The following is a 25,288-nucleotide window of genomic DNA, read 5'->3' as shown; positions in this document are numbered from 1 at the left end:
TGCCTTACCCCCATAGCCGTCTATCACAGCAGGGGTCCCGGGAAAACGCTCAGGGTGCCATGAATCAGAGACCCACTCAGCTCCTGTGTCCACCAGCACCAGGACACGTACATTCACAGGGGACCAATGAATTGCTAATTCTACATGTGGCCTCTGGTCCCCACCATGTCTCCCAAGGTGGGGAATTTGCTCCCCCCTCAGTCAAACCGCGATGCCCAATCATCCTCCTGTGGGGGTGAGGCTTCAGGCGAATCCTGAGTACTGTTTCCCAGGAAGTTTTGCAAGGACATAGGCCAGACATGACGCCTTGACTCTGGTTTCCATGTCCTGGACCTCAGTGGCTAGAACTGCTGCTCTGGCTTTAATTGGTGCCACAGTTCTACCAAGACTCTATTAGGCTGCCCATCAAGTTTTTCTTTTACTACCCAGCATTTATCAAATCAGCCCACATCTGGGTCCTCGAGACCTTCATGGGCAGGGCCTTTTGCACCTCTCCTTTCAGTCATGGCCTGTACTTCCCTCTGTGCCCTTATTGTTTCAACCTCCCCCAGATCTGCTAAAGTACAAGTAGCCTCATTTATGGGTTGCCCTATGTTGGGGGCAAGAGTAGTCACTAGGGACCCAAAGAGATGTGGGAGCTGTATGCAGCACCAGATTTCTCATTCCTACAGTGAACACCTCCTCATCAGGGCCCTGGGAGTCCATATTACAGATGATATTTTTCATACCCAATTCCAACAGTACCTGTTGGAGCTCTGCATACTTTTGCAAACTACTGGGTAAATATGGTACATCAGCCTGATTAGGCCAAACTACCCTGGTGGCAGCTGTCAGCCATTCCAGGAGTGTCTGCTTCCCTGGGGTGTGACAGGCATTCTGCAACTGCTGCCAGAGGGAAGGGTGAGTCGTCAGGGAAGCCATTCTACTCATCTTAGTACCCGACATAACAATGTTTTCCACCCCCATATCCCAGAGAAGTAAAAGCCATGTAGGCAGAGATTCCGATGGCTTCTGCCTATACTGGATGCTCATATCCACCAGCTCATCCTGGTTATAGGGACGGAGCATGGAGTGCTCCACAACCTGGGGAGGGGGCAGCTCCTCCCGCTGAGGAGCCTGCAGTTATTTTGTTTTTATTTTCTTAATTTCAGCCGGGTGGGCCTTTAAATCAGGAGAGGATGGTACCTCCGGTGGTGGTCTCGGTAGTAGATCGGCCCATGACCCCACCCTCTCCTCTTCTCCCTGCCAGCTCCTCCTCCATCTCTGGGGATGAAGGTACCACTCTTTCCTCCCCCGACCCCACGACCTCCTGCAATGTGGCTTTTCCTGCTGCCCCCCTCCTCACGGCTGCCAAGGAGTCCTCTAGGGGCGTGACCTGCCTTTTCAGTAACTCTCTTCCTTGACCCTCTTGATAATTCGCTCTTTCTCTTTCTCCTGTATAACATTTCCCACTATCTCGATGAAAAGAAACCCTACAATGCCAGCTGCCACACGGCCCCCTAGGGTGTCCAAGCAGTCTTCCAACTCACAGAGGACTAGTTCTGCAGCTTCTGGTGTTTCCACCCTTCCCCACTTCTGGGGAAGACCCCACCCTCCTAGGAGGTACTTTACCCTAGACCAGTTCCCCACTAGGGGCTCCCAAATTGGAAGCCCCACAACTGGGGGGATAATAACTGGTGAAGCTGCACCCTCTGCCACTGCAGCCACTGGGGCCTCCCCTCCATCCACAGGGGAGGTTCCAGGCATTTCCCCACCATCTCTAAGGGCAGCCCTCCCATAGGTCGCACCCATTTAGACAGATTTCGGGTTCAGAGGTCCTGCCGACTAACGCCAGATGTAACTCTGGGGAGAGGAAATCCCAGGGCAAAATACCTCTAAAACCGAAATCAGTCAAAGTGAGAAATAAAGTTTAAAACCCATTTATTGCTTACAAACTGCAGTCCCGGCCGTGTTTCTCTCCTACTTAGGCAGAGCAAAAAAAAAAGACGCCCCCCTAACCTCTCAGGTTCAGATAAGCCCTCCCTTGCCCAGGTAATTGCCCATTGATATGGAGATGAGCTATCTTTATCCACCCCTAAGGAAAGCCTGTTGATATGCAAATATACTAAAGCCAGGTGCTATATTCTGGATATCTTACAATTTTACCTAGACTGCCTGAGCCCCAAAAGGTGCCTTAAAATCCTTATTTCATGATCTCTTCTTTTATCAGGTAACCCCCAAATTGTGATCATGTCCCTCACGTTCCTCTGCCTGAGTATCTCATCAGGGGGGTTAAGAGGGGGTGGCTGGGGCAGATACACACAGGGACAGCTGTAGGTTCGGCCCTCACAGCGTGAAGGAGCTGGCCCCAACGGGTGCCCTCAGGAGCCTGGCCACATGAGGCTGAAGTGTGGGGCTCTCTTTTGAGGGGGAGGGTAGCTGTGAGACCACTTTGAGTGACCTGCAGTTCCTGGCAGGGCTGACAGTGCCTCTGAGTCTTGAAACCATCACAAGAGAGGGTGTCTTTGCTACTTCCTGTGGCAGCTCTGGGCACGGACAGAGGTGCAGCAGAGGGACTAAGGCCAGCTCTGGGAGCGTAGTGTGCTCCCTCTCCAAACCACAGCTGACTTCCTTTCTTTGGTGTCTTTAGGAAAGGGCCTGGTGGGCCTCCCTGGCTTACACACTGCACCCAGGGTGGGCGTGCACCAGCTTCCACCAATGTCTTATGCTCCCAGGAGTCCAGTTTGTGCCTTGACTGCCTCCCTGTTCCTGAAGGCTGATCTTTCTCTGAGGCACTGGAAAAGGGCCATGGGGAGGAAGGTGCTGGTGGGGAGGGGACAAGGGTCTGGAATTCTGCGACTGGGGCATGCAGGGTTGGCCCTGGTCCTGTAGGCCTGAGGACCTGGAGCTGGAGGCATCTGGGCTGGGCCCCTGCCGGCAGCAGATGGCACCCCAGGCCCTACCTTGCAGGAGCTCAGAGAGCAAGAGAAGCTGAGGGTGAGGAGCCCTCCCCGCGACCCTCTCGCCGCCAACTTCACACTCCCTGCAGTGCAGCCCAAGTGAGGAATTGCACATTGTTGTGGGATTGTCTGGCTAGTGGGTCTCCCACACCAGCCTGGCAAGGTTACATGGTCATCCGAGCATCCTGAGGAACCCACAGCAGTTGCTGAGTCAGCGCAGGCCTGACCGCAGGTGAACCAGTGGACACGCCCCTCCTGGGAGGCGCTGGGAGAGTGCTGGCCCTGCAGGGGGAGCTGCCGCCTGGTCGGCCCACGTCCAGTCCTCACGGGCGGGCCGCCGGGGAAACCGTCAGATGTGAGACCCCTGCCCTAAAGCAGTCATGTGGACTTCAGTGGTGCAGAGAGGGTCCCAGAGGGAACGGTGCTGGGCACGTGGGGCCAGGCTTGATCCTCAGCCCTGCCTTCTCCCGAGGAGGGGGGGCTAGCGGTTCGTTGTGGCTGTCTCTCACTCCGCACAACCTGGGTCAATCCAAGGCAACCAGGGCCCAGCTGATGGTCTCCAAGGGTGGGTAGCCAGCCACAGGGATGTTGAGCTGAATTTATGGCTAGTTGGAACTGAGATGTGCTGTCAGTATAAACACACACTGGATTGCAAAGACTTAGTACATGAAAAGAATGTAAAATATCTCAATAATTATTTCATGTTCATTATATCTTTAATCACATTTTGGATATGCTGTTAAATAAAATTGTAAGTTGTTTTTCTTGTTTCTTTTTACTTTTGAAAAGCATGGCTACAAGAATTTCCTATGTGGCTTGCGCTGTATTTCTACTGAACACTGTTGCTTCCAACCCACAGGTGCCTTGACCTTTCTTGCCCCTTTATCAGCGGGGGCAGGTGTTAGGTGTGGGGCCTGCCGTAGGGCCTCTGCATCACTCTCCTGGGCCGGTGTGGCCAGGCGGGCTGGCGTTGAGCAGTGGGAGGAGGGAGAGGCTGCGGTGCTGGCAGAGAGCAGTCCCAGCGCACAGCCAGGTGGGCTACCTCCGCAAAACCTTTTTTATTTCCAGAGCCTTTTACATTCTGCAGCCCCAGAACCTTGGATATCCCCTTGTCCTATCGGTGAGTGAGAGAATGCAGCCATTCTCTGTGGTAAGTCAGCAGCTCCAGAAGCTAGATTCCTTGAGTCACACAGCCTCCCCTTGGGCTCTCCGAGGAAATTCAAGACCCCTCCATGCACAGCTTGACTCATCCGTGTTCAGGCTTTGTCCTCTGCCTCACTGCCCCTCCCTTCTACCCAGCTCCCCTCAGGCAAGCAACTGGTTATACTCTTCACTTATTCCATTGCCGGGAAACTCTAGGGGGGCAGGGTCCTGGTGACGTGCAAGGAACACAACTCGCCACACCAGCAGAACAAGGCGGACGGCCAATAGATTCATTGTTGAATGAGTGCATGGATGGTATCACTTCTTCAGAGAAACCCCTCCTAAAGGCCCCCCATGGACAGGGCAGCCCAGGCCTCCCTGACTTCCTACTCCCTGTGTCCCCCTGCACCTGTGAGCTGCCCCAGGGCAGGGGTGGTGGCTGCACTCCTCACACTTTACAAAGGCTAGAACAGAGTAGGCGCTCGGGAATAACGCGTGAAGAACAAACCTGGGCAGAAATCTTCCCTGATGCAGGGACAAATGAAGTTCCCTCGCAAGCCTTCTCATGGCACCGAAGTTCACCTCTTCCCAGGGGGTGTGGCTTTGGGTATACCCCTCATCCACTCTGAATCCCAGGGTGTGACAATAGTGAGGAGCACATGAAACACTGCCATAAAGCACAGCCCATTGCCTATTGAGCCGTCACTGTGACCATCCTCGGGACACCTGGAGACATGTGCCACTTCATGAGCCCACTGTCAGGTGTGGACTCCCTACCCCCAATGCAACAGAGCCTCACACCAGCCAGCACAGAAAACATTGCTTTATTAACTGCGTTTGCCAACACACGAGGAGTGCAAAGGGTGCCTTAAGACACAGGCCCTTGAGGGGGCCGGGGTCTGGAAACCCGCATGAGTGAGCAGGACAGGGTAAGACTGGGAGCTACGCAGCAGTGGCAACACAGAACCATGCAGGGCGTGGCGGGCACCAGCCACACCAAGGCGGCCATACATTCTATTGCTCGGTAGGGTAGCAAACATGGACGATGTACAAAAAGGAGAAATAGGTCTTTGCGTTAATGAAAAATACATTTTTTTCTCTACAAAGGAATCTTTTCTAATACAAGAAAATAAATATTGCAACATAAGCCAAAAATAATTTAAAATTGCTCTTTTCAATATATTTTCAATATTTCTCTTGTATATTAACAAATGGCACATCACTTTCTTTGAAACAAAGACAGAAGGTGTCTCCTCCTGTGACATTCATATCATTCCCCCACCCCGAGCCGACTGGAGCAGAGCATTGTGCATCTGAGGGGCAAGGTGGCAGGAAGCGCGTTAAGAACAACCTGAAGTCCCAGACTCCAGCCCTGGCTCTTTGGCCAAAGTGGCCAGCTGGGCCAGCGCATGAGAAGTGGCTTCCTCCAGGGCCTTGCTCCAGGCATCCAGACCATTCTGCTGTGGGCATGGGCAGAGGCTGGCCACATCTGGCAGTAAGCGAGGAAATGCCAAGTCCAGCTACTGCCAATGTATATTTGAATTGGGCAGTTGATCAGTACCCTGACAGTCCTGCAGTGTGCCCACACCATGCCCCCCAACCCACATGTGCAAGGACAAAAGACACATGCCCTGGAACACATTCACACACCCACAGTCTGTAACACACGTCTGGAAACCTCAGTGGCTTCTCTAAGGTAAAGGAGACCCTTCCATTGCAAATGCTCACACACTGTCACAAAGTCAGAGCTCATTTATTAAAATAAACCCTTCTACCTTCTCATTTGTTTAAAATACACTTACGATCCATAAAAATACTTTCCTTGCACCTTATTCTTTCTCATTGTGATGAAGGGGGACATGGTAGTGTGGGCCGCCAGGACTGGGAGAATGGGGATGACAGCCAGAATAAGTCAGAGCAGCTTCTATCCTCCACACCCGAGGAGTGCCCGTGAGGGTGGCCAAGATGTGGACAGATGTGGTTAAGTGAAAGACCTGCCTCAGCCTCTGGCCTTGAAAAGATCCTCTGCCTTCTTCCCTGCTTCCTGCCTTAACCTCAAGGGCAGCAAAATTGTCTACAGTGTGGATAGTGGGCCGGAAAAAGTGTGAAGGGACTGTGGCTAACAGCAGATAGCACACTGGGGAGGGATACCTTATCCTCCTTGCAGCCTGGTGGACATCCTAGAGGTGGACAGCTGCCTGGCAGGAGAGAGAAGGGGACACTGCCAGCCAGGCTGACAGACACATGGGCCCCAGGGACAGTCCACTCAGTCCAAGAGCCAACTGAGAAGAGGGCCAGAATCCAGAGGCCCGCCCAAAGGGTTCTGGCTGCCCTGCCTGGCCCAGCTGGTCCAGACCCTGGCCAGGCCCTCGGTACTGCTCCCTGGTACTCCTCACCCCGACCTCCACGCCCAGGGAGCCCAGTCTCTGTGTGGAGTGGTTGAAGGGGAAGGGGGCAAGTTCTGAGCTGTTCGCAGCACTGTGTCCCTGCCCCAGGCAGAGTTCGGTTGTTAAGCTCACCTCTGCTTCCTGTGGGGTCGGGCGGGGCAGTCCAGCAGGAAGCTGTGACCCATGGTGATCTGATGCTTGGGGAGGGTCTGTTCAAAGGCAGTAAACAGACAACGGGGAGGGAGGCCGATGTGGCCCCTGCTACCAAGGTGGGCAGGGAGGCTCAACTCTACATGGCAGCTCACACTGTCCCAAAGCCCGGAGCCCTTGAAGCCTACCCTAGGTCCACTCCAACTGGACATACTCATCCTGCCCCCTCTGAACTGACTCGCATCGGTTTCCTGTTTTGCTAAATTCACATGAAACTGGTGTCGATGATGCCACTGTCGTACCTTTAAGATAGTTTTAGAGTCGAGAGTTGGGGGGGGGTCAAGCTGCTCCCCATCCCACTGATTTGCGCTTTGTGCATTTGCATGGGGGGAACCAAATGGTAAAGACTTTGGCCGGGCTGGTTCCGCCATCAGGATTCCTCCCATCATGAGTCTGAGTTTAGGACTGCTCACAGCGAGTCCAGCCCAGGACCTGAAATCCAACACCTGGTTCCTGGTTCCAACAGTTCAGCAGCCAAACAGCAAGCGTCCGAGAGCTTGGGCTCATCAGCTTGGATGTGTGCAATGAACATGTTTCTATGCTTTGTTGCTAAAGAACTCCATTAAAAACAAGTCCACATGACAAGTTGTCAGGTCCAGGCTGTGCTGTAATATGGTCAAAATATTCTTTGGCATCCACAGAATGATTCGACTGATTGGCTGGGCTTTTGCAAGGTTCTTGTTGGAGAAGTTCTGGCTTTACCGGTGGTGGAAGTGACCCAGGAGTAATTCATAACAGAAAAAAACCGCATTTTCACTGAATTCCTTTTAGTTTGTTCCCTGAGCTATCACCCTGGGGCCACTCCACTGAAACTCTTCAGGGCAACTACCTGGGACCTGGAGGGTGGGGTGGGAAGCTGGGTTATGGTGGGGGGAGGGCGGGCACGGCTGGAACAGGGGTTAAGGCTTGGAGGGACAGAGGAACCAGGAACACCCAGCGAGGCTCGACGCAGCCCTAGCAGGCCAACACTGGCCTGGCCCGGCCCCGGGATCCCACCGCCAGTTGGAAGGAGAAGTTTCCAAAAGGAAACGAGGAAAGCAGCTCATCTCTTAGCAGGACTGGGAAATTTGAAAAGGCAAACGGTCTGGTCCGGTCAGTTGTCTCAGAGTGACCAGACTTTGGCCGAGATTGGCCCCGAAGGAAGGAAGGAAGTTGGCGCCACAGAGCGATTCTCTGCAGCGGGCGAGTCTGAGCCCCCCGCCCCCGTCTGGGCACTGGCCCTCCCTTGCAGCCCTCCGCTGGCACTGGCAGCTGGCTGTTTGGGAGTCCCCTGAGTAGATGGCACAGCTTGGGAAGGATTCCAGTAACCCCTTCCCAGAGCCGCCGGGCTGGGCGCTGGCAGGGGTGGAGCAGCAGGGGAGTGGAGGGTCGCGGGTGGGCCTCAGATGGCGTGGGTTGATCAGGAACGGCTGTGGTTCCCTGGAACCAGTGGGCCCTCTGCGCCCCCTCAGTGCTTTCTCACATGAGCTCGTTGTGCTTTGTGACAGTGAGTAGACTCTGGCTGGGTATCACTTGTTATACTTCCTTGGGGATCAGTGGAGTGCAGCAGGACCCCCCAGGTGGAACCCAGTGGGACCTGGGGGCAAGGCGGGGTAGGCCCTGGGCTGGCCCATCTGCCAGGAAATAATGCCCAAACAATAGCCTGTGCCACCCAGTGGCAGCGGGCTCAGAAGTCCTGTGCTCTCCTTCACCTCGCCTACATTTAGCCAGGAGCCCAGCGTGTTGCATGGGCCAGGGTGGGGATGCTGCCGCGGCAGGGATGGCACTCAGGACCCGTGTGGTCCTTCGCCAGAGCCGTGGAGGGAAACCTAATGTCCTAGGCCAGCACAGAGGAAAGACAACAGTGTGGAATTCAAAACTCTCTCTATATTAAAAATAAAACCACAACAGAGTGGCAGCCTCAAGGGTCTGACACACTCTGGCAGAGATTGGAAATGGCAGTTGTGACTGGGCTGAGGCCTCATGGGGGAACAGGGCAGGGCCTGGGACAGGGGTAGGGGTGCCTTAGGAGGCCAGCACCCCCATGCGGACCACTTCCTCAGCCCCTGCTTCCCGGGGACCCCGCTGCACCCCACTGCCCTCAGCTTCCACGTCTGAGTCACTCATCTCCCCATCAGAGAAGTAGCCATCGGTCTCAGTGTCAAAGTGCAGGCTGACCTTTGGCCTCTCAGCCACAGCAGAAGGCGGTCCTGTCCCAGCATCAGGCCTGGCACCCGGCGATCTCCGGGTTCCCTTGCTCTCTCGGGGCGGCTGAAGCCGGCCCGAGGGCTTGGGGCTCGCTGTTGGGCCAGGCACTTGGACATTCGAGTCAGCAGCCGTTGGGGCTGCCTCACCTGGGGTCTCAGGGGCCAGCAGTGGGGGGCTCTCAGGGGCTGCTGGGATGGGGCAGTCCCCAGTTGTAGGGCTGGACGGCAGGTGAGAAGGCGTTCGCCGTGGAGGCTTCCTGGCAGGTGGCCCCTGAATCCCTTTGCCACTGCTGGCATCCTGGCCCCAAGGCTTCTTGGGGGGTTTGTCTGGAGTTGTCCGTGGGCTGGGCCCATCCTGGGGTGGTTTCTTCTTGACAGGCAGGCGGGTGCGGCCACGGGCCTTCCGGGCAGGGTCGCCAGGGCGCAGCGAGGGGTCCCGCATGAAGCTCAGCAGCGTCTCCTCATCCTGCAGCAGCTCCTCCGACAGCAGCCCGGGAGTGGGATCCTCACGGTGCCCGCTGTTCAGTGACCACTCGCTCATGGCCATGTTCTCTGCTGTGATCTGCACAGACTGTGCCAGCCAGCTGTTGAAGAAGGTGCCGTCGATGGGGAAAGAGGTGGACAGGCCTGGCCAAGGGGAGAGAGGGGGCAGGTGAGATGCCAGCACTGTGTGTCCCACCCACCTTTAGGAAGCCCCTTCTGACCCTTCCCCGCACACCACTGTGTACCTTCCTCCCTCCTTCCGGCTGTGCTAGACCCAGTGCAGCTAACTTGCTTTGTCCATCCCTATTGCCACCACCACCAAAATCTTAGGTTCCATACTATATACCCCTCTCCCAACATGTCCTACTCCCAGAACTGGCTTCCTAATCTGTGGGGTGGAGTACAAAGCGAAAATGTGGGCTCCCTGTTCAAAGCTCACTAAGAATTTCAAGGTGGGAGCAGGAGAGCATTAAACCAAGTGAGGGCCCCGAGCCTGCAGGTGCACACCCATGAGGGCCCTGCCTACCACCCGCATCCTGGGGCACAGCAGATGGGAACGGAGGCCAAGTGCCCTCAGGGCACCAGGGGGCGCTGGGTTTTTATGAGTGGAGCCTCCCACAGCTTCCAAGGCAGGGAACATGGGTAAGAGTGTCAGGCAACATAACGTATGGGTAGAAGGGCCAACTCTAGCTATGGGCCCTTCCACTGAAGTCTTGGGAGGGGTAGCTGGTGACACTGTGCCTCCTACTAGACACCCAAGATGTTCCCTTCCTGAGACTTAGGGGAAAAAAAGTTGACCGGAGGCTTTGGTGCTGAGGTGTGGGAGGGGGTTTCACTGAGGTCTCCTGAGAAGTGCTCTAGGAAGCACGTGACATGCAGACACAGAGCCTAGGCTGGCGGCCCCTCAAGGGCGGTTCCAGGAAGGTTCACTGGTGCTGGTTGGAGGACCCACTAAGAGGACGCCAGCAGAATGGGTAAGGATGGAGAATTCTGGAAGACCCTCATCTCCTGGGATGGGGCTGGGACCCTAGAAGGGCCCAGATGGCCTAGTCCAGGAAAATCTAGCATCCAGGACCCTGGCCAGGGGAATGAGCAGGCAGTTCTCAAGCTCCTGGGTCCAGCCTCCAGGTCTACAGAAGGGGAATTTCCTGGGATGCCAGAGCAGGCTCTGAGACCCTCGGCTTCTGGACAGCTGAAAGGTGTGAGCGATGGGTGAGGAAGGGCCTGGCTAACCCCTCTGGGCCTCCTACTCTGTGCAGCAGGGGTGTTGGTGGGCCTTGCTGGCCTGAAGCTTGGGGCTTGGAAGGGAGCGATGCTGTGAGCCTGGCCACGTCCGCTCGGTCAGTGTGGCCGCGCACTCACCCAGCTGCCCCAGGACTGAGTCGGGCCCCGCCTTCACTTTCTCTTTCTTCTCAGGGCTGCCCTTCGGGCCCTCGTGGCCTTTCCTTTGCGAGTCGCTCTTCTTGCCCTTTGCTCTCCTCCCAGACCCCTCTGCACCAGCAAAGAGAGAGCAGGTTACCCCAAGTAACCCCAGCCAGAACCCAAATCACCGCATTTCACCCAGGGGCCCTCCATCCCCTGCACCTTGCCTTCCAGGGCAGCTCACCCTGCCTCTGTGGGGCCACGGGGGCTGCTCAGAGATGGCGGTGTGGAAGAGAGGGGTAACTGTCTGCTGCTGCCCTTGAGGGGCATGGGCAGAGCACAGGGCCATGAAGAGGGTGGAGAAGCACCTTGAAGGGCAGGGATTACAGTCTGATCTGGCCCACAGATCCTGGGACAGAGTCCTGGTGGATGGGAAGGCCAGCCGGAGGTGAGTGACCGGGCAGGGCCTTGAATGCCAGGCCAAGAAGCTGCGTATGAAGGGTGACAGAGCACTACCTGAGTGGCCTACAGGCTTGGGTTCCGGGCCATGAGACCTTGCACTCCTGACCCTCGTGACCCCTGGCAATCCCCCTCCTGCCCCAGTTGCAGCTTTCCAGCCCCTTTCCAGTTTCTCTAAAACAAACTTTGGCCTCCAGGCCTCCAAATATGTCCTTTCCTTGTCCTGTCCTTCGCCTGGTTCAGCTAACAGCCTAAAATCACTGCCCCTGGGACGCCTTCTCCGGCTGTCTGGCCAGAGAGGCCTTGGCAATGTGCTTGGGGCCCACGTCCCAACACAGGGGGTCAGACGCAACAGCACCGAGGCCATGGGCTTCGGGCAGAGGTGGGGCGGTCTCTCTCTAATCCCCTTCCTTGAACAAAGGGCCACTTGTCATTGCTACTCAGGTTTAGGAGTCACAAATGTCCCCAGGCTCCATGTGGGATGTGGAGCCACCAGGTGGGGCTTTGTTTCTAGAATCCCATGCTTGAGTGCACTAAAGCCATCTCTGATGCCTCTGTCCCTGCGCTGCCATGACTGCAGCCCTAGGCCACCACTTCCCTTTACCTTCCCAGATGGTGAGCTCCCCAAGGGCAGGAATCCTATTCATTCAGTCCACAGCAGTGTGCAGTGCCCTGCAGCACCCAGCAGCCTGCCTGTGCTCAGTCAGCCTTGCTGAATGAATCGACAGATGGGAAGGAGCCTGGAAAACTGGCAGCTAGGAAGCTGCCAGTGGAGGGTGCATGGTGAGCTCTGACCTCTGCATGGCTGTGACCTGGCCCGACCCAGCAGCTGCACTAGGCAGTGCTGGTCTCTGGGGCCAGAGTGAGTGGTTGGTGATCCCAAAGTGCCAGGGAGGTGGCTCGGCTCAGGCAGGGGTGGGGCAGTGGCAGGCCCTCGGCCATTCGTTCAGGTGTTGGGCCAGCTTCCCCTCCCTCTCCAGGTGCAGCCTGACCCAGCTGGTTGTGGCAGCTTCTGTTCACAATCTTTCTCCATCCAGCTATTTCTGCTGCTTGTAATCTAACATTAGAACTCCACTTCTTGAGTTAAGCATTGCCCTCTTTAGCATATAAACATTTCAGGAAGGGCTGTGTCTGGCAAATCCACACGACTAACAGAAAGAGCAATGTCAAAGCCGCTTGGTCTTTGATTTCCATGTCTGTTAAATGCATGGGATGGCAAGAGAGTAAAAAGAAAACAGAAAAAAACTGGCTAGGGCAGGGCCTGAATCCTACCAGATGAGGTCAGAGAGGAAGAACACACAGGTCCTCTCCCATCTCTGGGGCAGCTGCCTTCTTCTGGATCAACCTGCAGGCACATGGGGGTTGAGGGAAGCTAGCTGGCTTTGGGCCCTTCCTGCTCCAGTACCAGCATAGAGCCGCTAAGACTTGGTTTGCACCTGTTCATATGCAATTTACTGCTAAACTATTATGGCACTACATGGATGTCCCCCTGTGAACCAGAAAAACTCCCTGAGGGCAGGCCTGATACCACGTTCCAAACTCTGTCTCTTTGTCTACCAACACAAAACTGAAACCCTGGGACGGCCCATGTTGGCGTACTAACTGGATATGGAGAGTATGGGTGGGAGGCAGTGGCCCCTGGCCCGACACACATGGCCCTACCAGGCCCCAAAGACATACACCCATCCTGGGACCCACCACGTTGACAGTATACACACTGAGAGGTACTGGCAGCAATGGGCAGGAAAGGTGCCTACCTCGACACAGATCCTGTTCAATAAGTTTCATCTGCAGGTGGAATATCTGCTCCTGGAGTTTGCAGATGGCGTGTTTGGTTCTCTCACGCCTTGTCACCATGTAGCACAGATTTCTAACCTGAGGGAATACAAGAGACATTTTCCTCTTCACTCACAGGCAACCACCTCTGACCTCCCAGCTCTAGGGGGCCACCAACTGCCTGTTCTGCCCAGCACATCTGGGAATCAATTCCCGGACCCTGCGGGCACCCTCAGCCCTGAGCCGCAACACTCTGATCCACAACTTGGCCTTGAGGCCCTGGCTGAGCCCGAGCGGGCAGGAGTGACGGCTGCTTAGCTCAGGCTGCTGACTCTACCTTCTTCCTCCCGGCTGTAACTTCCTGGCCACACTGTCCCTCACGGCCCTCCAAGCGTGGCTGTTGTCCCCTAGAGACACAGCGCCCATGGCTCACTGAGGCCTTGCAAGGTCACCAAGCCCCTCATTCTGCCTCCTGTCCAAGACACTCTTTCTCCCATCCGAGACACTCTTCAGCCACAAGCACCGCGGCAAAAACTACCTTCTATCCTGAGACATAAATGGCCATGGTACATGGAGCAGGGCGCTCCAGCGGACAGCCCTGGGCACAGGGGCTGTGTCTGACCTGCCTGGGTCCAGCCTGTGGCTGAGCTGTGTGCACCTGCTACCCCGGGACCCATGCCTGCTCTGGCAAAGGCCTCCACCCCACATGGCCATGTTCACTTGGAGACGGAAGTCCTCAGGAAGAAGGGCAGGTGACCCTCTAATTCCCTTGGGACAGCTAGGAGCACCCTGTCAGTGCCTGGGGGACCCAGTTTGCTCAGCCCACCGGCCACAGACACAGCCTGCAGCTGGTCTCGAAGCACCTGAAGTAAAGGCCACAGGTTGTTCCTTGTCCACACTGCACCTTTCCACAGTGGGCCATCCTTTACCAGCTGCTCTCAGGGTACACCACACTTCTGGGGGCAAGTGCAGCCCCCCGCACCCAAGACATTCCTTGCTCTAAAATTGTTTTCAGGACAGGCTGGGGCCTCTAGAGCAGGCGCGGCTGGCCAGGAGAGGCTGAACTGAATTCTGGGTCCCCCCCAGGGTCTTTCCAGTGGACGCCGCCTTCATGGCTGCATTCAGCCTTCATGTCCTTGAGCTGCTTGGGGTGAGCTGTGGTTCCAGAGTCCCCACGGCTGCCATGACCCCATTTCTTCTGGCCTCCACCAGCATGGGCATTCTGCTGTCCTTCCTGAGCCTAGTCATGGAGGGGAGCCCACAACGCCAGCTGCAGTCCCTGACCTCTGCGGACAGGCTCTCTCAGCAGCACTCCAGGATGGCCTGTGCATCCCAGCCCAGACCGTCGCCACTAGGCCATGCTTGAAGCCAGCAGTTCCCCGAAGGGCAGCTGCCTGGCCGAGCTGAAGAGCCCCTGCTCCGGCGTAATGGCAGTGTCTGACTCCCTCTCAAATCCTGGGCTTCCTCAGGCCCACCTTCCCAACAGCATCCTGGGACAGGCTGTGGCTCTGGGAATTCATGTTGTGTTGGGCCCTGGACTCGGCCATGGGCAATGCCATCAGAGTCCCTTTCTTCTGAGGGCTAACTGCCCTTCTGTCAGCCAAGTGCTTATAGGACTAGGCAATCCAGAGTTGGGGGCTGGTGAGAAGGCCGGAGAAAGGGGCAGTTTGGCTGAGTGGGAACTGATCACACAGAGGGACGGAACCTGGGGACAAGAATGCAGAGTAAGGCCAGGCAGGGGAAAAGCAGACTGAAGCCTCTGTGGCTGGAGAGTCGGGCTCTGAGGCCTGACCGAACTAGGTCACGGGGAGCTGTGGAGGGATTTTGGTGGTGGTAGGGCGACGTGTAAGTGCTGAGACCCCAGAGCCAGCCCTAAGGACCCAGCTCCTCCTCATCTGCCCGCAGAACTGATCCATTAGTATGCCCCACTGTCCTTCCTGGTAAGTGGGACCCCTTCCCAACGGCTCCCTCCACCTCTAGTCACAACACCTGTCATCTTCACCTGACAACCAGCCATTCTGACCCTTCTATCTCACAGCTATCTTCTAGAAATGTAAACATTAATCTTTTTAATATGTGAAGTCTCCTCCCTTAAAACAGCTTCCATATGGCTTCCATACTGAGTAGCATAACCTCAGATGTAATTAGTTAAGATGAGGCCACATTGGATATGAATCAGCCCTAAATCCAACGATTAGTATCCTTATAAAAGGTCATTGAAGGCACATACAGAGAGAATGCCATGTGGCGACAGAGACAGAGATTGGAGTCACGGGTCTACAAGTCGAGGAATGCCAGGGATGCGGCGACCACCAGCAACTAGGACAGAGGCATGAACCTTGCGGACACCTTGATCTCAGACTTTAGGCCTCGAGTACTAGGAGAAAACTAACTTCTGTTTGTTTAAGGACACTGAGTTCGTGGTACTTTGTTACAGTAGTCCTAGGACACAAATACAGCTTCCTTCCTGTCACACTCACAACATCAGAGCCCCAGTTCCACTGTCACCTCACTGCCTGTGTCCCATAGTCCTCCAGACTCCAGCTGCGCTGGCCTCCAGTCCCCTTGTGTTCAGCCCACTTCTGCCTTGGGGCCTTGGTATACATTCAACTCTTAGCTCAGAATGTTCCTCATCCCTCTCTTCCCAAGGCTGGACCTTGTCCCTCAAGTCTTGGCTCAAATGTCACCTCCAAAAGACCTTCCCTGGCCACCGCTCCTAAGCCACCCAGCATGATTCTCCCAGTGTCCTGGCCTGTTTCCTTGCTGGCTGTCACACGGCCTAGTGTGCATGGGGTCAGGGGTGACGAGGAGGCGTGGATATGTTGTGTCTACTCTGGAGGCCTCAAAACAAACCAGTCAATATGTCCAAACTACAAACAGATCCATCAAGGTCTAGCTTTTAAAAAATGTCCCAAATATGCCATCCTGGAGTTTACTCCACCCTTAAAGTTAACCTCTAGTGATGGGGTGAGGCGCAGAATGGCAAATTTTCTCCCCCAAAGAACCAAGAGTCCTACCAAATGACTTCCTATTAAAATATAGCTGTAGGGTTTTTTTTGGTTTTCCATCTGAAACTAGAGCAAAGTTTCTCAAGGCCAGCCCAAAAGAATTATGGGTACCCAGATCCCTGGGATAGCTGGTTGAAGACAGAGATTCCCAGGCTTGGGGAATATTAGACTCCCTGGAGGCAGGGCCCTCATATAGCTGGGAATTACTGCCCTAGGCCTGGGGCAGCCAGAGTGAGCTACAGAGGCTACTGAGTTTGCTAGTTCATCACATATACGAATAAAGTATCAGAACTTCTAAATGGTAGGTTTTTTGACCCTATTACCATATGAGAGGGACATTAAAAATACAATATATTCCAGATAAATGCTCAGTTTTTTCCCTGATAAGGGTATATACTCTACAATTAGTAATATCTGGAAACTCCTGCTATGGAAGACAGAAATGCTTCCTTCTGTGAAAATCCTGATGAAGCCATTGGCTGATACATTGGTCACACCATACCCTTATTTCCACTTTACCCTAGAATCATCAGCTAGTTCTCTGCTATCTCCCAAGACACTTGGCAACACAGCTGCACGTTACCAAATGCTGTAGAATTCCTCTTCTGTGATGGTTTTGGACAAAGTTTTGATGCTGTATTAGAAGCTCACCCAGGCTATCAGTCTTCTTACACTGTCATTATTGGTGTTTTTGAACAAAAAGATAAAACATTCTCTAAAAAAAAAAGTCAAGAGTATAAAAATGAGTCAAGTAGAAAAGTCCCCTGAAACTAGGGCAGGTATTGGTAATCCAAGAAGGTTTTATGTTTTGATGAAGTTGTTTTGATACCAGCAAGTTCTGCACAGAGACCATGAGAATGTGGGCTGAGGAAGGGGAGGGGAGGGGAGGGGAGGGATAACTGCCAGTCAGTTCTCTTGGGCTAGAATGGACCAGTGCGGGGACATTTGTGGAGACTGGGGAGGTTGTGGGAGGGGCAGGATGGGACCTGTGCACATGATGGGCATGAGATGCTGGAACCGAGAAGTGTGGGCCGGAGCCGGGCCTCTGATGGGGAGTGAAGCTGTGGACAGATGCAACATGGAGAGGTCAGGCCAAGTGTGGTGCGTGATCACTGAGACCAAGGAGCACTCAGAGGAGCAGAACTGGGGGGCTAAGGAGGGGATCTGGTCAGAGAGTGCACAGGAAAAGTATTTCAAGACCAAGGGCATGTCTGACTGTGGCAACTACTGTTGAGAGGGCTAGGGGATGAGAATGGAGAAGTGGATACCAGACACAGGGAAATGGAGGCTGCCAGTGGCCCTAGTGGAAGGTTCTGGAATATGGTGGTGGCAGAAGCCTGGCCAGAAGCAAAGTAAATGCAGTGAGGGGTGACAGGAAAGGAGAGATGGGGAGGGGTAGAGAAACCCCTGACCAGGACATGGTGAGGGAGGATTTGCTTTTGGAGATGGAGGCAAAACAGATTCACATGCTGGTGGAATCCGGGCGATGAAGAGAAGATAGAGACTCCCACGCTGCAGGGTGTGGGTTGGAAGGAGGTCCCTGGTGGGCAGGGGAGGAGACAGGGGGCAGGGATGGCTCTGCTGGCAAGCAGTTGGAGGGTTGTGGTACAAGGAACAGGAGGTGAGGTTGTCTGCTAAGAGGAGGGGTCCCCGAGGCAGGTGTGGCTAGAGCAGAGACAGAGGGAGGGCTGGGGAGGCCAGACTATGCTGGCGTGTATCCCACCAAGGCTGGCTGGCAAGCTCCCTGCTCGGGCTCCCCGGCTCAGGGACCGTGCCTGGTGGGCAGACAGTGGCTCCCACTGGGCGGGCTCTGCCAGGGGTGTGGCCTCTGCACAGGGGCAATGAGCTAATGCCACACAGGGTGTGAGTGAAGAATACAGGGACCAGCAAGGGACAGGGAGCCTGGGAAGGAATCAGGCAGGAGAACAGGAGGTGGTGGTTAGGAAGGAGGATTTGGGGTCACTGACCAGGGAGCAGTTTAAGGGGGCAACTGGGTTTGAGTAGGGTGGGGACATGAATGGGTCAGAAATGCCCTGAAATGGGAGTCACGGGGGTTAAGAAACCAGAGTTCTGGAAGCCAAGGCTGCTGAGTACAAGATAGGCTTTGGTGGGAGATCAATCTAGGGACTGAGGACAGAGAAAATGGGGTGTGACCAGGGACAAGGAAGCCAGTTGGTGGCCAGCGTGGAGGAGGACAGAACCTGCCTCTCCTTGGGCAGTTCCGGCATGCCCATCCCCAGGAGGGGGTGTGAGAGCTGCCCCTGCCCTCAGGCCCTCTCAGGCCACATCAGGCTCTCAGCAGCGACCCTGCATGGTGGCGGGGGGTGCAGACCAGCTGGGCCGTGACCGTTGTCAGCTGGGAAGAACTCTGGGGACTGCAGCGGCCATGCCTGCTTGGGCCGCCTGCCAGGGCCGAGGCCTACGACTGGAACTGTAGGAAAGCACCTCTCTGGGCTGACCATAAAATGGGATTTCACGCTGGTGGTGGTAGCATGTCCTGGCTCCCGCTCTTCTCGGCAAAGCCCCTGCTGGCGGAGGTTGACAAAGCAATCAGGGAGGACACCCTGTGAGTCCCAGGCCCAACCACTGGGCCTGCCCTCTCAGTCTTCCGTGAAGCCCACCTTCTGGGCAGCCTACCCTTCTAAGAGCCAGAGCAGCAACAGTAACCATGACTAACAACAGGGGGCGCTGTGCTCCCGCCTTCACTGTGACCCCAAAGTCGGCTTGATCCTTACTCTCATTTTACAGACAAGGAAACTGAAACTGGGAAGGCACAGAGCTGGGAAGTGCTTGAAGTCGTTGCAGACGCAGGCTCCTGAAGACCTCAGCCTGACCCTCTGCCCTGCCTTCCCCACAGATCCAGCCTACGCTGGCCAAGGCCGGTCAGAGCTGGAGACGCTCGGCCCTCGGCTCCAGGCCATGGCGGGACCCAGGACTGCTGGTCAGGCCATCAACAGCCACGGGTCTTTGAAGAAAGCCCCCCCTGTGGCACAGTTCTCAGCCCTGTTCCCTCACTCAGGTCACCAGTGCGTGGTCATGCACGGTCCCGAGGCCGGACCTGGAGGGCACCCAGCCCTCCTGCCCCTCTCCTCCTCCTGCCAGGGCTGTGCAAGAAGCAGCATTCTGACAGGCCCCACTGAGCCCTGAGGTGCAGAGGTTCTTCCTGGGAAAGAGCGGGCTGGCTCACACCTGACTGGGGCGCTCTGCCCCCTGACGAGAGGGTTTGTGCGGCAGCTCTAGCTGCCCAGGAGCCCCAGAGCCTGCCCCAAGCAGGCTCACTGGCATCCTAGCCCTTGACAAGCATGGCCCACGGCCCCACACCGCCATCTGTACCAGCTGACAATAGGTTGAGAGGTTGGGGGACTGATAAGGGACACTTTTGCCCAGGAAATGGACAGAACAGAGAGTAAGCCAACCAGCCTGACAAACCCTTTCCCGGCTTCAGGTCCAAATTCAACTCAAACCTTCCAACACTTCCTGTCGCCTTCTCTCCCTGAGCCCTATTCTCCTCATCTGCTCATTAGGCTGGGAGGATCGGCTTCTGTCTTTTCCTAGAATGATGATTACATAAGTGAGCCTTGCCACATGGCCCAATCGGGCCAGACACTGGGCTGACAGCATGGCCAGGGAGGTGAGAGCTGAAGGGTCATCTGCGAAACAGCATAAGTTTTTTAAAAGCAGCATGTCTGCCCTAGAGACCTTGGGGTGGCCTGAGGACAACTTGGAAGCGGCTCTGGTCTCAGAAGGGTTTGTACCCGACCCCCCTGCCGTGTGAGTCAAGAGGCTGGGCTGCCTAGGAGGTAGCGGCTGCAATGTAAGTCACCTTGCCCTCTGCCCTGGATGGAGCCGGGGACATTTGGTACCCCCATCCCCTACTTCTCCCTTCTGCTTTGGTGGCAGCCTGGCCACCAAACAGTGAGCTCCCTCACAGGCCCTGGGGCAGATGAGAGCAGGGAAGCTGGAGCCTCCACCTCACGTTCCCCATCCCAGTATGACACCTGTCAAGCTGTTCTACCTACTTTACAGACGTGACAGCTGAGCTGCACACAAGCAGAGTGGTTGCCCCAGGTCATACAGAGTTCCCTCGGTGCCTCCACCCAGGGCTCTGGAACCCTAGAACTGAACATCCCGGACAGGAGAGGCCAAAACGGCACTTGGGGTTCAGAAGGCTGAATCAAGGACCTAAAACATCCAAATCCCACTTCATCCTTGGGTGGTACTTTATTAGTCAGAGGCGGCAGTGGGGCAGAAAAGTCAAGTTCAAGACCATACCCCACAAAAGGTGGGACCCTTCACCTTCTTTCTGGGGGGGAATATAAGGGATTGGATGCTCTGGGGGCTTCCACGCTTCAGGAAGCCAACTCTCACTGTCCCTCAGACTTCACAGCCCAGCCCCAAACCATGGCATCTGTGCCCACTTATCTCAGCCCCCAAGACTACCACCCTGGATCAAGCCAAGATCACCTGTCTCCTTGCACACACCTGGTGGATTTTGGCCAACCCACCCACTCGGGGCCTGGTGACTGCAGCAGGCGCAGCAGGACAGTCCGATTAAAATGCTTCTGCAGCTTCCAGACACACTTTGGTCCACCCGCCAGGCTCCATCTTTCCATTCCACAGGCTGCTATGTCTCTAGACTACCTTCATATCCTGTGCCTCTGCTCACACTGTTCCCTGTCTAGTGTTCCTGGGAGCCATGTCCACACCTGTCTTCCCTGCCCTAGCTCACCACATGCTTGCTGGGATGATTCAACTCACTCTTGATTCCCAATTCCTCTTGGCCTCTGAGTCTAAGAAGAAGCTCCTATGCCAGGACCAGGCAGGGCCCACAAAGGCCACCAGTGGGGCCGGAGGCCACTAGGAGCTGGAAGCTTGGGTCCTTGCCACAGGTTTGATGCCCTCCAGCCTCATGATCCTGGCAGGGCCCCCATCCTTCACCAGGTCCTGCAAAGGCCTAGGGCATGAAGGACAAGAGCTGGATTCGTCCCTGTTCTGCAAAGTAGCAGTTGCCTCCACCCTGTCCAAGACCTAGAAACCCTCAGCCCCTTGGCCAGAGCTCACAGTTTGAGTCCTGGTGAGCCACAGCTGCTTCAGGGCAGTGAGTGTGGAGTGGACAGGCCTCCTGGGATGCGCGTTGGGCAGGCGGACAGGTGGCGGAAGGCGTACTCACCCTCTCCAAGTCCTGCCGCAGGTGTGTGAAGAGCTTCAGGCGGCGGTAGAGGACATCCTGCTCTTGCTGGGCCAGGTTGTCCACCTCGTCAGTCTTGGGGGTCAGCAGTGGCTGGTTGGCATTGGCTTTCCTCTTCAGCTTCCAGTACTGGTAGATGAAGTCAACCAGCGCTTCAGCCAGGTCCAGCCGCTCGGCCACCTCGGCCGGTTCCACCAGCTCGTAGAAGTCTTCTTCCAGTTGCTGCAGCCGCTGCTTGCGTAAAGTCACCTTCTCCAGGTCCTCACCGGCTGAGCTGGGGTCCACCGGCTCAGACGTGGGCTCACCCCGTGGGCCTCCATCACTGTGCTCCTGGCAGAATGACTTGAACTTGACTTCATCATTGTCTGCTAATATAGTCCGCATTTCCAGGCCATGGTCAAAGGCGCATGTGACGTGGAACGCCGTGACGCAGGAGGGCATGGAACACTGGAGGGAAGGAAGGGCAGCATAAGGCAGGAAGGGAGCCCTGGAGGGAAGAAGGACATGGGGCATCCCTCAGGGTTCCACTGAGAGCACAGAGCGCTGGGAGGCCCTACATAAAATGGCATGGGTTCTCAACAGCTAGCAGGGTGTGCAGGGAGCTATGGCAGGTGGAAAGGGGAGCTCTGGGGAGCTGGAAAGGAAATGGGGGTCAGCACCACATACTCCGTACAAGTCAACAATCAGATGACTGGACTAAGCCCTCAGGGGCCAAGCTGCACTTCTGTGGGGCGGAATGACTTTGGAAGCAGAGGCATCAAAACAGAGAGGCTGGTGACAGGTCACTGCCCCCTCCGCTCCTGCAGCACTATCTGTGGCAGGTGGTCGCACTCCTCCTTTGTCCTCTGGGCAGCGGGGAAGGGCCTGGACCCCTTCCTCCTCTTTGTGTCCAGGCAGCTCGGACCAACTCAGGGCCTGCCCCTCCCTCCCAACTTTGGACGATGGCCGTGGGCAGCTGTTTCAGCAATAGGCCCCCAACTATTCATGACCACTTATGCTGCACTCACCAGCCCTTGAGTCTTAAGAATGGGTGAAGGCACATCTAGTGTTTGCAACAATACCTCCTCCTGGAGAGATGAGGCAAAGGATGGCCCCCACCTCCCAACCTATAGACCAGGAGCATCAGTACGACCTGGGAACCTGCTGGAAATGCAATTTTTAGCCTCATTCCAGATCTATGGCACCAGGACCTCTGGAGTTCACCAAGCAATCTCTGTTTCAGCAAGTTCTCTGGGTGATACTGATGCGCAACAGAATTTGGGAACCAGCAGACTAGTGTGGCCCAGCCCATTAGCTTAGCTGGAGGGAAAGTTTGATTCCTACCCCTCCCACGTTAAGATGGACATCAGAAGTGAGATCAATGTGTTTGTTAACCCCAGAGAGACTTCCTCTGAGAGAAAGCCAGACACCTCAGCATTGAGTGGGGTGATGAGCCGGGGCTCCCTGCGCCTGTACCCATGCCTAGAGGAAGTAGGGATGGAGCAGTGCCCCCAAGGTGGGACTGCGACTCTGATCCCAGCCCCAGGCCTCCCTGGCCCATCAGTGGCTCTGTCTATAGCACCATGGCGGCAGGTGGAAGGTGGTGGCACCTGCCCGTTTCCAGGGTATCCCAGATGGACACCCTGCAGCAGCGGGATGAAGTGGCCATGTACCTGGATGCAGGTGCCCGTGCACTCCTTGCAGAGGCTGCAGGACAGAGCCCAGCGGCTGGCTGGGATGTGCGAGATCTTGGTGATGGGCTCCATCTTCTCCGGGCACCCGATGCTGACCTGGGCAGGGCATAGGGAGCTGCATCAGCCCTCTCGTCACCAGCCTGCCTCTGGGGATCCCCGAATGGGGGGCTGTCTGTGGAAACCAGGTGGTACACAGGGCAGTGGGCAAGACTCTGAATCCCAATCCGCCCTATCTGAAGCTGACCACTGAGTGAGGCTGTTAGTGTTTGCTCACTTCTTATTTTCAATTGTTTGTGTGAGAGTGCACATCAGTGTAACTGAATGTGTGTGTGTGTGCACTTACGACCGTGTGTTGTGTGGGCCTTAAGAGAGACTTCAGAGTGTGTGCGCATGCACATGCATCCATTTACAGATGAGTATATGCAAGGTCCTCTTCTCTTCTGTACCTCTGGCCTTTGTTAATAGCATCATCAGAGTTATTCTTGTAACTTGCATTTATTTTATTTTTCTGGGCAGCAAGGAAAGGCCCCAAGGCAGCATCTCTTCTTGGGGGACCTCTAGGGCTTTCCTGACCAACAGGGATGTCCTTTGTTTAGCCTGTCCTATCCCGCCTATAGGGACAGGCCAACAATCACGCTCAGGTCTCCTGGGCACAGTCCATCCGTAGACCCAGAGGCAGGTATATTTGCCTCCCCACTGCCCATGTCTGAGAGACCGAAGAGGGGCCCCTGACCAGAGGTCCTGAATCAAAGGGCCCCACAGTGGGGTCCTGGCTGGTTCTCTCTGTCCCTGCTGTGCCCAGCCCAGGGGACATTCAGAGGTAGTCCCAGCTTTAACATGCTGATCTGGGAGCCAAGCACTAGTGCCAACAGAGTCACCATTGTCACACTACCCTACAAAGTGGGTCCCAGCGAGTGCTTCAGACTGGAGAGTGGAGGGAAGCCTGCTGACAGGCCACCTGCTTGCTTCCAGTCACAGGTGGCACTGGAGTGGGGCCTCATTCTGGGCCAAGGCACACACAGGGCTGGGGCTCAAACTCTGGCAAATGTCAACGTTTCAAATAAAGCAGGACGGCCTGTGGCCTGCTGAGAGCCCAGGGCCTTGGCTAACTCACTGTAGGCCCAGCTTGTCACCCGTGGTGCCTCCCTCCCTAGATTCAGACCCAAGCCCATGCCTCCATCCTGCCACGGCCCTAGCAGCAGGCTCTCCACCCAACTTTTAATTAGTTGGCTGTCTGATTTCTTTTTGGGTCACCTGGCTTATTTTTGTTTTGAACCAGCGGCCTGGCTTTGGTAGCAACCACTGCCTTTATCTGGACTGACTCACCAGCTGCTTTCCCCTCTGGTCAGCGGCCTGACTTCTCTCCGGCTCTCAGACCCCCTACCCTGATTCCCTGATGACCCAGGGTCCCGTTTCCCACTGAAACCAGCACCAGGTTCGGCCCATGACTGCAGGCAAAGTTCTCTGTGGGCTGCTGCCCACGCTCGACCCCTGAGATACCCCCCTTTTAGGTGACCAATGACTTCTCTTCCCAGGGCTCTGCTACTTGGGTTGAGCTTCATGCAGACCCACCTGCCCGTGGCTGGTTCCCAGGGCCACTGACCCCCACGTCTGCTCACCTCAGGAGTCCACAGAGCGCAGCTGACATGCACCCACTTGGTCCCACTTCTCGTGGGTTTCAAGGCTCCTCCTCGCTTGGGGCAGAGCAGGCACTTTGGCTGGACACCTAGGGCGCATGTCCGGCACAGCCAGCTGCCTGTGGGCACCTTGAGGATCCCGTAGCACGCCTGGGGAAAGAACAGGGTGGCCATGAGTTAGAGGCACTGGCTAACTCTGCGTCAGGCCAGCAGTCAGCTGTCAATCCCACATCCCAACCTGAGCCAGGGGCTACAGGGCTACTCTGCCACCAGAAACAGGCAGGGAGACCCTGAGGGATTCTAAGGCAAGGGCTCCTGGAAGCTCCTGAAACGTCACCATTTCAGTGGAAGAGCTCAGGTCTGCCCTCTGCCGGGAGAACAGTCACCATAGGAGAGGTGATGACTCCCTGAAGTGTCCATAAATTCCCTTAATTGGAATACAAATTCGGGCATGTATACTGCCTGAGGACACGGCCCATAGGTTTAATCTCTTCTCATAGGGATCTGTGAAGGGGGCTCTTCCTGGTCACACCTAGGGTTCATGGGCCTAAGAGCTGTTGGGTGTAAGGGATGTGGATAAATGGGGTATATACTACCTACCCACCTGCCAACCAGGTGAAGCCCTCTGAGCTCCCCAGGAGCTATGCCAGCAGCAGTGGGTAAGGGGTTGGGGGGTTCAAAATCAGAGCCACTGTGGGTCCACTGGGTTTCAATCAGGTCTGCAAAAAAGGCCCAGAGATGTCCAAGACCTAGAGGCTTGGGGCCCAAGATCAAGAGAGGGAGGCCTGCTCAAGCCATACCTTGTTTATATCAATAATAGTAACAAATATTTATAGA

General features: G+C 55.7%; 1 protein-coding gene across 12 annotated transcripts in view; it reads right to left on the bottom strand.

The window, feature by feature from the left end:
- Positions 1–4,890: 4,890 nt before the first annotated feature.
- The window catches only part of JADE2 (jade family PHD finger 2), a 48,821-nt gene continuing 28,423 nt past the window's right edge, over positions 4,891–25,288 (bottom strand). For 10 of the 12 annotated variants that reach the window (XM_037016595.2, XM_017647347.3, XM_017647339.3 and 7 more), the window contains 6 exons: positions 24,434–24,601; positions 22,794–22,910; positions 21,124–21,588; positions 12,927–13,044; positions 10,711–10,839; positions 4,891–9,492 (listed from right to left, as the gene is read on the bottom strand). In XM_037016595.2, coding sequence (XP_036872490.2) covers positions 8,684–9,492; positions 10,711–10,839; positions 12,927–13,044; positions 21,124–21,588; positions 22,794–22,910; positions 24,434–24,601 — 1,806 coding nt within the window. In that variant the 3' untranslated portion in view covers positions 4,891–8,683. The remainder of the gene's footprint in view (positions 9,493–10,710; positions 10,840–12,926; positions 13,045–21,123; positions 21,589–22,793; positions 22,911–24,433; positions 24,602–25,288) is intronic. The other 2 variants (XM_037016596.2, XM_073221607.1) reach the window with 1 other exon arrangement.

This window comes from Manis javanica, chromosome 14 (assembly GCF_040802235.1).
Source record: "Manis javanica isolate MJ-LG chromosome 14, MJ_LKY, whole genome shotgun sequence".
In the NCBI taxonomy this organism is placed as follows: Eukaryota; Metazoa; Chordata; class Mammalia; order Pholidota; family Manidae; genus Manis; species Manis javanica.
This window is presented reverse-complemented; position numbering and strand designations above follow the sequence as displayed.